The sequence below is a fragment of the Amborella trichopoda genome, chromosome 1, assembly GCF_054954075.1.
Source record: "Amborella trichopoda isolate Santa Cruz 75 chromosome 1, AtrichopodaSantaCruz75HAP2 v2.0, whole genome shotgun sequence".
In the NCBI taxonomy this organism is placed as follows: Eukaryota; Viridiplantae; Streptophyta; class Magnoliopsida; order Amborellales; family Amborellaceae; genus Amborella; species Amborella trichopoda.
In genome coordinates this window covers 25,040,715-25,052,592 of record NC_142336.1, presented here as the reverse complement: position 1 = coordinate 25,052,592, position 11,878 = coordinate 25,040,715, and the positions used below count along the sequence as shown (strand labels likewise).

The window sequence follows — 11,878 nt, the reverse complement described above, 5'->3', positions numbered from 1 at the left end:
GTTCTCATGCCAATGATACTATCATTTCTCAAAATCAAAACACATACATCATGGAAATCGTGAAAAAGTATTTATGCTATTTGAAAATTACATTTTACACAATATAAGAGGACTAAGTGACCATATTAGAGTTCTGCTATGGTACCATTTGTTGGTAGTATAATATCAATGGGCTAGAAATGCAATCTTTTAAAATGCATGAATATCTCAATATAAAACCATAATACATATATTCCAGCCTACAAACATAGTCTATATACATTTGAACAATAATAATTTAATCTTAATAGGTCCTTTGCAAATCCCTTATTCAAAAGGGAAAAGTTTATATAGAGTCGAGGCTCTAAACAATCAAATTTGAGCCTACTTCAAAAATTTCACTAGAAGTGGTTGTATTGATGCCTAAATATTCGCAGATTGATCATCTCGACATAAATATGCATGAACATGAGAAAAAAAATAGATTTCAAGTTTTGGAAATAATGTATTTTATAACGCATTTATGGACCATGAATTTTCAAGATTTATATAGATATGTCGATCTACACTATTTTTGAAGCTATAAACTTTATAAATAGAGATGAAAACATATTTTAAGGCTATCACAAATATTTTCAGTATTGAAACCACATTTCTTAACATTATTTGAAGGTAGGCTCTAATTTGATTGTTTAGAGCCTAGGCTGTATACAAACCGCACCCTATTCAAAAATACAATTGAACTCAATACAATATCCAAATACTCACAATATACATATCTATAACATATTACATGACTTAGCAATCACAATTCCTTATTACATGAAAATTATATAATAATTTCATCTTCATTATTCACTCGCAAATCATGAGATAGATATGTATCAAAGCAACCCTTCAAAGTTTTAGAGAGATACTACACAAAATAAGGAAATTATTGTTAAACTACACCATGTAGTCCATAAGGGATCACACCAACTTTTCAATATTAAAAAAAGAACGCAATAGACTATTTAATATGCTCAAATATGATGAAGAAACCTCTCATCAGTTGTATATTCTCAGTAAAAAAATTTGAAAAATAAGATCAAGAAAATCAAGGTGAAACTTCTTAAGATCATGAAGTAAGCAAGATAATCTACACATACCATGTGTATGGAATACACTATTGCTTTGAGAATAATCAAATATCAAGTTTTCATGACAAAAAAATGAAAAAAACTGTTGTAAATTAAGAATTACAGCAAGCTTTGATAATGAAAATGATGTAAGAAATGGAATATATGAAGAAAAATCAACACCTTAGTATAACAATAGTATGGGCTTGATCTCATATATGAGGGACTACTCCATCAAAAGGTTTCAACTCAAGGCTAAAAAATGAAGAACACAAGTGTTGATCTCAAGAGGGTCATAGTGGCCATGTTTTGGTCAAGGGGGCTCTCTCTCTTTAAAGTGAAACTCAAAATTAACGTTATAATTGATTTCATAAATTATTTTTATACTTAGATCATAACAATGTATTTGATTTTGATCGTTGATGCCTTAGATCAGTGGTACATGAGAGGCTTTTATTCAAGCCACTCATCTATATCTTATCACCAAGATAAATGTGATGAGATTTTGACGCCATTCACTCCTTAAAACCTCGGTTTATAGTTATTTTACCTTAAAGCCCTTAGCTCTATGTTTTATTTTCTATTAAGTCCAAATTCATGTTTACACTTATGCCCATAGTTTTTGGATAATTTGTGAGAGTCGATATAAGACAAGAACATGGACATAAAGATAATATAGGACATCCACATATGTGAATAAAATTATCTTATGGCACCACCAATAAAATTTCAACAATACTAAAATTTCACATGGGTCACGCCCATAAGGTGGTGTCACATAAGATACACCCATATGCCACAAAATCATGTGTGTAATAATATAAATGACGTGTGTGTAATAATATAAATGATAAAATCAAAATCCCAAAGACTTCACGCATGCCAAAAACGACATGTGAGAAAAAAAGAAGACACGTGACTTAAATCAAACTTAAGTCAAAACACTATATAACACTTTAAATAACAAGATAATATGTTATAATACAATACCAAAAAAAGAACTAATGACAAATAGGTCCCCTAATGGATATGACATCAACATGATGTCATCCACAAGTGGGGAGGTGGGTACCATGTGGCATTCGTATGACCACTTGGGATCCATGTGGCATCCCCATAGGATGTCTTTGTTTGGTATTTATGTTAAAACAAATTTAAAATGACATTTTTTATTATTTAAAAATTCTGAAAAATTCTTCAAAATCTCAAAAATTCTCCAAATGCTTTTTCAATAATATTACACAAATTTTCATCAATATAAAATCTTTTCTAATATATTTTAGATTAATTTGGGCTAAAGGTCAATGAAATCTCAAGAATTATAACACTAATTGATGTCTTCCATTGGGCTAACCCGAATGACATTCCACTGGTGTCTCAAGCCTACCCAATGGACCTACGCTCCATAGTTTATAGCAGGGACACATAATTGGTCACATCAAAGTCGCTGAACCAGAGCTTCCCGTCACCGGGGGTTCAATGGATTACTAGTGCACGAGACATGTTGTTACTCTCAATATAGATTTCAAAGTATATGTACGCTAGCTCTTCTAAATCGTATAATATTATCGAAGAGTGGCTTTCCCATACGATTGTGGGTGCACATGTTATGAAACGGTATCGTGTTAACATAGGGGCTCATGTCCCATGAGCGGACCATTCCATATAGGACGAATACTCTTTTAAATTATCAGGTTCTATTATACTCAATTGGATTCTCCAAGCCCTAATTTATTGTATCAACAATGAGACATTCTAATTAATATAGTCCTAACTAGGAGGTGACCATCATACCTTCCTGAGAGATCACTCTCTCAAAACGCAAGCTCTCAATGCCTCTTAAAACTCGGGGTATATGAATCTGGGTCCCAGTGCGCCAAGCACCTAGATTCAGTCTCCCTGTAGCTCCTACTACGTGAAAGATTCTTCGCTTTAAAGACTTGAAATTCCACATAACCAACACTTTTGAAAATAAATAAAGAATAAAGAGAGGGGCAAGATCTTCTTGTGGATTTTGAAATATCTTATCATCAACTTATAGGATGAAGCCAATTCAAAAGTTTCACATGGCTCAAGCCCATGATGTGATGGCACACAAGAAGCTACTTTAAATATCATTTCTAATCATAGATTAGGGTTTAAACCATAATTTTATGGCATACCCAAAACCCTAAATATATGTGAATGAAGACATAAGTGTGTGAAAATATCATGACTAAATAGTCACTTAAATTATAAAATAACTTCTCTCATTAAAACATTATAACACTCTTCTAAACAAATACCCAAAAGCCAATAGAGAATAACGCCCTACAGGCTTTAACGTCATGTTGATGCCATGCTGACATCACATATAGGTGGGTACTATGGGGTGCGATGTGCCACTCTATATCCATTGGGGTGGCATGTGGGCCTTTTCACTAGTTTAAACAATTTTTTTAAAAAAACCCATGTCACGACCCCGCTCCCTGATCCCTGCCGGAGGGCGACAGAGTGCAGGATCGTGAATGGAGGTCGCGAACGTCACTCAGGTGAGAGTGGCTCAACGCATAAAAACATAGAATCGAGAGCAAACCATGAAGAAAACTAGAATAAATCCATTCATCAAACAAGAATCAAACCAAAGGTATAACCATTTCATTCATTTGATATCAAAAGTCTTTACAATTTCTTCGAGGCAGTACTGGCCCAAAATACACAAAATGAAGTATACATCATGCTGCTGAAATCACTAAAACATATTGTGAAAGTCTTTGGAAGACGGCTTCTCAAACTTCTTAATTTCGGGCTTCAAGCCTTCAAATTACCACCCACCTTTGGTGCAGCTGCCGCCACCCTTCACTCTACAATTATGAGATTAAGATGGAATAAGTTAAAAACCCAGTAAGCAGATCACTACGCTTGCATTCCTGACTAACAATATACATAATACAAGATAACATGCCCATAGTTCATCAGAAATCGCATTTGTCTTACAGAGTATAGTCACATATCAGAGTACACATGAAAGCTATATAACGAGGGTAAGAATCAATTAACGGAGCATTACTTGTCCTCAAAATGTATCTACCAGTTACCATCAGATAGTCTTACATAATACATAAATCAGATAAGCAGAACAATTAATTTACTCCCGAAGTAGAAGCCACATCGATCAGGCTAAGCTAATCTTGTAAGACATGACCCTCACTTGTGCCTTAGGCGAGAGGGCGCTACACTACCATTGGAGGACCAAATGCGTAGTGCTTATAGCAATTCGGGGGGTGTGACCCTCCAAGTTATTTACAGTTACATCTCGACTCCACTCCTATTATAGGAATCGAGGTATAAAATACCCGACTACCAATGGATGACCCATTGCGTAACGGTGACAGAATCAACATATCTGCTACCAATAGATGACCCATTGCGTAGTGGCCGAAAATCACATATAACAGAATTCATATAACAGAATCATAATATCCACTACCAATGGAGGACCCATTGCATAGTGGCAAGAAATCACAGAATATCAGTTCTCATTTAACAAGATCAAAAGGAAATATTCACTACTAATGGAGGACCCATTGTGTAGAGGTCAAGACATATAAGAACATCAATATGACAGAATCACAGTTTCCACTACCAATAGAGGACCCATTGTATAGTAGCTAGAAATCCATATTCATATAGCATAATCAGACAATATCAGAATCGCATTTTTAATAGTATCAAATTCATATTATATCAGTATCAACATTAAATGATCACATTATCAGAGTCACAGAATCTTAGTGTCGTTGTCACATTTCCTGCAATTTCAGGTAGAGACATTTGGTCAAAATATGGTCATAACTCCAAATTCCTTTGGAAGTTAAAGATAGTTCCAAAACTAATTTCCCACTAGACACTCCTACCTTTCAAATGGGAGTGGTTTGAAGACAAATGGGCCTCGTTTGACCTCTTAAAGGTTCCAAGAGGTGAGGGCTAACTAGCTGCACCCTAATATATACAGTGGACAGCGAGGTACCCTGCTTCATATCACTATAACTTTTCAAACCGTGAGGTAACTTGTGACGGTTTCAAAATCAAAGTTGAAGCCAAGTCGTATATCTTTCTAACAAGGTAAATTTGAAAGCGTTTGGATTCCATTTGGTAGTTCAAAAGTTCGTGCCAAGCAGAGTGATCTTTCTGAATTTTATCAATACTGCCCACAGTGACATACCTTAAGTTGAAGAATAACTTTCAATCTAAAAAGAATTTCAAAATATTTTCCTCATGCAAATTTTAGCCCATTCAAATATCTTTCAAATAGATATGGTTTGACAAGAAATGGACTTCATTTGGTTAGTGAAAACTAGTAACCATAGCAAGATTAGTGCAAAATCTAGGAAAATAGTAAAAAATGGTATACTCTCTCATTTTGAAATGTGACTTCATTTTCATAAAGAATTTCAACAGTGGGAAAAAATGAACATTTTAGTAGACTCATATATCTTTCCAAAATTATGGAATTTCACAGTGGTATATAACATGTCTGAAGAATACATTCCATAACCGTTATGTCATGGTAAGAAACATGATAACAACCATTCCCTCACAATATGAATACACATGACATGCATTTTTTACACAATGTAAGAATCATACATTCATTCTCAACATCCATCATTATCATAGAACAAAGCCCCAAATTCTAGTGAAAAAGCTGTAAGGATTTTTTACAACACATACACTTCTATTGCTCATTTCACATGCATAAATTCTCATGCATCCTTATGACTACAGTGTAATGGTGATGGATCTACTTACTTGAATAACAATGGGGCCTTCTCCAATCCTCTATTCGTTCTCACCTGCTCAACAATGACTGCCCTCCAACAATCACTTCTTCAAACCTTGGGTCTTAGAGAGGGGAGAAATGAGGGAAGAGTGGGTGGCGTGGGTAAGAGGAGAGGCTTAAGTACTCTTATGTTCTGGGTGGTGGTCCAAGTCTCATCAAAAGACTTAAAATCTGGACAAGTGGCACTCACATTAGTGTGCATCTAATAAGTGGCACTCATAATTCATGCATATCAGTAACGCAACCGGTGCTGGTCTCCTGCACACAACACAGTTGGCGTTGGTCTCTGATCTCTGTACACAACACAGCCGGTGTTGACACTTCTTCTCCTACATAGCCGGCGCTGACACTTCTTCTCTTTACAGTTGGTGCTGCTCACAACTTAGCCGACGCTGTCACTTCTTCTCTTCACAGCCGGCGCTGCTCATAGCTCAGCCGACACTGGCACTTCTTCCTCTTTATCCCGCCATGCATTCTAACTGACCGAGAAAAGTTTGGGTTGACACAACCCATTTCATGCTTCAAACAAATTCTAAAAAATCTCAAAAGATTATTAGAAAATCATTTAAAATTCTTAAATTTTTTATAAATGATTTTATATGAAAAATAATTATTATGACATCACAGCAAAATGGACAATCGTTAAATGGACATCTTTGGCTGAAATCTAGGTTATCGGAGTACACCATAAGCTAGTTCGGAATGACAATCCATTATCTCGGAATGACCTAGCAAGCCTATGCTCTATAGTCAGTGGCGGGGATGCTTAATATGGCTTATCAAAGTTACCCAAATCAATGTCTCATCATTCTCGGGTGTCAATGGATTACATGTACACCCCTGAGGACATACTAACATTTATATACATGGGTCCTTTAAAGGCACATGTACACAAACTCTTCCTAGTTATATCATATATTTTGAAGAGTAGCTTCCCAATGTGACTATGAGTGTACATGCCATAGGGAGGTCTCGTGTCAGAGTACGGACCCATGTCCCATGAGTCATGAGCATCTTATACAAGGCCGTTACACTTGAGATACTTGAGTCCTAATCTCTTCTTGGTTCTCTTAGCCCTAGCCAACACATTATTTATGAGTCATATATTTAAGGAAAAATTACAAGAAATCCCGAAGACCACACTTTCTATGCAACTTACCCCAACCTAATTTTTTCTATCACTTTTTTCCCCAAAACAAACTATCTATGTAAGTACCCCCCAAGGGAAAAAGTTCATTATTTTTAGACGAAAATGCCCTTCTTATACACAAAAATCATTTTAGCCAGATTTGAGGTTGACTTTCAAACCCTAGTAGCACATTGCCGAAGCGTAACATCGCATTGCCGGATCCATTATTCCAAAAACTTAAGTGACAGACCGCCCTCAGACAACTACTGGATAGAAACTGAGTACTGCCGGACTACCCTTTACATAGTGCTGGAGCCCCGAAATCCAGTAACATCTACTTCTAGATCGCCCTTTGCAACTGCTGGATCGCTGTAACTCTAGAATTTTTACTTCTGGACCGCACTTACACCGCACTTACACAATGCTGAAACCGTGTAACTTCAGAAGTATCCATTGCCGGACCGCCCTTTGCAACTGTCGAAGCCCTATGACTCCATAAGTTTTACTGCCGAACCGCATTTACACAGTGCCGGAGCCCTGTGACTCTAGAGTGTTTTACTACCAGACCTCACTTACATAGTGCCAGAGCCCTATGACTCAAGAGTATTCTACTGCCGGACTGCACTTACACAATGCTAGAGCCCTATTTTGGTGGAACAGAGGAGAAAAACGTGGGTAAGGTAAAAGTAAGGGAGGGTAGTTTAGGTATTTTTTTATTTTTATTTTGATTGGGGGGTATTTGTATAGACAGTGTATTTTGAGGAAAAAGTGAGAGAAAAAGTTAAGTTGGGAGTAAGTTGCATAAAACGTGGTCATATTTGTGTTTTTTTTTTTTTTGGCAATTTCTCTATATATCTTATTCAGAGGTTACCCTCACTTTTAAAAGCAATATCTCTCTTACCAGTTTGTCTCATTGTCTAATATACTCGAGGTATATGATCTTGGCCCCAGCGAGCCAAACACCTAGAATCCTCATCTCTCACTCACTCCCATTGAATGAGGAATCTTGGATTTACGGCCTTAGCCATAATTTCAACACGAGGCCATGTATCGAACATGCAAGAGACAAACCCACCCAAACATGGAAGAAATGAAGTGGCACATACAGAGCAAGGAATACATACGGCTTCTTGCTACTGGTCGATATGTGAGAACCGAGCGAGAAACTAGACCAAAATTTAATTGAAAAGGGCCAAATTACTGGGTTAAAAGAGTAAAGGAGAAAAATGACCCTAAATGTAATAAGGGAAATTGACGAAGGTAATTCATATGGATAACGATATAAAAATAAAAGTGGGACGTAATAGGGGGTTGGATGATACTTTTTATGTTTTTCTAATGCCGCCAATACAAAACAAAAGGTTGGGTTTAATATAATGAAGGTTTATAGGGGTTTGTACGATATTTACCCCATATAAAATTTCATAGAACCCTTAGTAGGCGCCTTCAAAATTTCCTTTTTAACATCGCAGAACCTGTGAATTTTCCTATATACAAATAGGTACACTTTCCATTTGAATTGTATATATTTTGGAGACCTTGATGGACCTTCTCCAACAACTTAGTACTGTACAGATTAAGATGGGAGGCCATTGCACGCTACAAAATGTTCAATCTCTTAACTCATCAGTCACGATACAGTCCAATCACTGAAAGGTAAATATAGAGAGAGGGCAGGACGCACAACATCAACATGACTTCAATGCTTCCTCACAACCCGCCAACTCGTTCACTGAATGGTGATGATTGTGGTGTCCATAGGGATCAGTGGATGGTGGTGATGACCGAGACGACTATTTTTCTCCCATTGTTGTAGCAATCAGCCGCACTATATATGTCCACAAGTACTTCCTAGTTCGAACCCCTATATATGTCCACAAGTACTTCCTAGTTCGAACCCCGACAAATAGTTCCTAGTTGGCGTCTGTTTTGCTAGAATGAACTTTGATAAAGTCTTTCCTGTTGGACTATTACTTTCACCTGTCTATGAGTGGCTCGTAGGGTACTCCATGCATTTTGGTAAGAAAGCAGCCTTGTATCTAGTTAAGAGTGAAAGCACTTTCCCATGGGGTGAAAAGCTTTCCAAAGAGAGCTTTACACCATAACAAACGAACAGAGGAAGCAAGAAAACAACGTTTGGCAAGGATATAGGACTTACTGAATGGTACTACAAAATGGACGTGGAAAGTTATAAATTAGTTCCCGAAAGACTTGCATTAATTTATCCATCACATAGACTAGCTGCACCCAAAGGTTTTAAAAACTTTGTGATGGGAATTGGACAGGCCAATTCGAATTGGGAAACAATCAGGTCAATCCGGATCCTATTAAATGTAAGAAACCGGCCAGTTCCCCCCCATAAGCTGGCTACTTCTGACTGCTAGCCGGTTCTGTCAGAGAACCGCTCTTTCCCTAATTTTAAATTTTTTAGTCACCAGTTCACTAGGCTGGATTGCCGATCTGAACTAGTTTTGTAGCGGGCGATCCGGGTCACCAAACCGTGTTTTTAGGAGGGTAGAAGAACATGTTGATCCTTCCGAATGTACCATGAAGATCATCTGTCCAGCCATAGGGTTGAGTGTGATCGTGAGAACTCTTTTCATCCTGATGAGTTCCGGTCTCTCCATCATCCAAACATTGAATGGATGTAACAATCCTCGTGATGAGATATCTATTATCACGAGGATTATGGAAAACATGCTTTCATTTGTCTTTTAAGGGGGGAGCAGCTACATAAGGTGGGCGCAGGAATCACACACTTAATCCAGTAATTCACAGCTAAAGATATCAAACTGATAATAGTGTATTAACAGCACAAAGACTAGATTATCATGCATTAACCAGGTAACATGGACACAGCAGTGGAGGTCTGGACTCTGCATAATCGCTAGCATATCTACACGCTAAACATATCACTTCCAAGCAACAGATTGAATCACTATCCAGAGAGAGAGAGAGAGAGAGAGAGAGAGAGAGAGAGAGAGAGAGAGAGAGAGAGAGAGAGTCATCCCTCGGAAGGCATCTTCCAGACACGAGTCAAATGTCTTTCATCCCTCGGAAGGCATCTTCCAGACATGAGTCAAATGTCTTGTGGGGTAGGCCCATAGTTTAGGCAACATCTGCTGCACGAGCAACGCCTCATCAGAATCACTATCGCTGTCAGAGGAAGAAGTCCCAGAATGGGTATCACCCAGAAGAAACTGCACGACCTGAAAATGAGAAAACATTGTAAGCATTGGATATACCTTAGCTCTTCAATAATAGTTATTAATACAGAAATTGTTTCATATGATTATCCACAAACTGGATTCTTCTTGTTCCTTCTCTATTGCTTTGAGTTGGGCCTACCCGGCCAACCTGTTTATCCTTCTCTATTGCTTTGAGCTGGAGAGGCCTTTTTTTTGTAAGAGGAAATTAGATAAGCCATGGCAAACTAAGGGAAGGATAAGGTGCCAAGCCCGGATGGCTTTCCAATCACATTATCCAAAAGTTCATGGAAGTCCTGGCTCGCTATGTCCTTGCACTCTTTGCCAAGGTTTTCCATAGAGGTATAGTTAATAGGGGCCTGAATGTCACGTTTAGCCCACATCCCCAAAGTGCAAGGGGCAGATGAATCGAAGGATTGTAGGCCAATAAGTTTGTTAGTAGCTCATATAAGACATCGTCCAAGGTGCTAGCTTCTTGTCAGTTGCAATGGGCCTTCATCAAGGACAGCCAAATCCTGGATGGAGCTCTCATTGCCCATTAAGTGATTCATACAAGACGACAATCCAGGAAAAGGAGCCAGATCTTTAAATTCGATTAGGAAAAGGCTAAGCCATGTTGATTGGGGAGTTCTTGATCAAGTACAACAGCTTATGGGTTTGGGCATCAAATGGAAATCTTGGATAAAAAGATGTATCTCTAGTTCTGGTCTCAGTTATTGTTAATGGGCTATTTCCCTAAAGGATTTTTGCCAGTTGTCTAGATCACCCTCTCTCCCACTGCCTGTTTGCCATTATGGCTGAAACTTCAATAAATCAATCTCGAAGGTAAAGGATCATAATATACTTCAAGAATTCAAAGAGAGCAGGGGGCGCTCCTGTAATCTCCCTCTCCCACCTACAACATGCTCATAATACTTCAGTATTTTGTGATGCCGACCCTAATCAGGTAGACAAATTATGCCTGCTTCATAGGTGTTTTTGGATTCTCATTAGGATTCAAGTTAAATATGAAGAAGAGAAACTCATCGGGGTTCGCATCATGCATGAAAATTAATGCATCTTGGATAAAAGAATTGGCTGTGGTATTGACAGGGTACCCAGCAACATTAAATCCTTCCGCTACACTTAGGCAAGCCATACAAGGTGCCGCAGTTGAGGGGCTTGACCATATGCTGCTGCTTGGAAAACTAGATTAGTATCTTTCAATGGGAAAATCGCTTTAATCAAGGCAACGTTGAGGCACTGTTTTAGCAACATGCGATCTTTAAAGTGAATTAAAGTAACACAATTCGAACAAGCTAAGTTCACCACCTCATTTTTGTGCTTTTTATTATTCCTGGGTATTAGAGTTCTGGAGCACCCATAGATGCATGCTATTCATTACATCTGAATGTAAATGTAACATTAGAAAACCTTTGTTTAATCCATTACATCAATGGTGTTAAAACATTACATCAGAAGAAAGAGGAAGATATTACATATGGTGCACACATTGCTCAGTTTACCTTGTTGCAGTGTTCCTCAGTTCAGAATCTAGCAGATCTTTGTATGCTCTCTCTCATACTCCCACCTAGGGTCCTCACTTCTTTCCTGCTCAGAGTGCTTAAGAGTCTCTTCCATTTCT

At 37.8% G+C, this 11,878-nt stretch overlaps 1 protein-coding gene and 1 long non-coding RNA gene across 3 annotated transcripts in view; both read right to left on the bottom strand.

Moving 5' to 3' along the window:
• Positions 1-3,714: 3,714 nt before the first annotated feature.
• LOC148783757 (uncharacterized) lies at positions 3,715-6,898 on the bottom strand. The gene is made up of 2 exons (XR_016046021.1): positions 5,889-6,898; positions 3,715-3,940 (listed from the first exon to the last, which is right to left on the bottom strand). It is a non-coding gene; the product is annotated as an uncharacterized LOC148783757 (long non-coding RNA).
• A 2,924-nt stretch (positions 6,899-9,822) lies between these two features.
• LOC18432766 (F-box family protein) overlaps positions 9,823-11,878 on the bottom strand; it is a 50,070-nt gene continuing 48,014 nt past the window's right edge. For both annotated transcript variants that reach the window (XR_016046017.1, XM_088853968.1), the window contains one exon: positions 9,823-10,257. Coding sequence is in view for 1 of the 2 variants with exons in the window: in XM_088853968.1 (XP_088710094.1) it covers positions 10,096-10,257 (162 nt within the window). In the remaining variant the exon portion in view is untranslated. The remainder of the gene's footprint in view (positions 10,258-11,878) is intronic.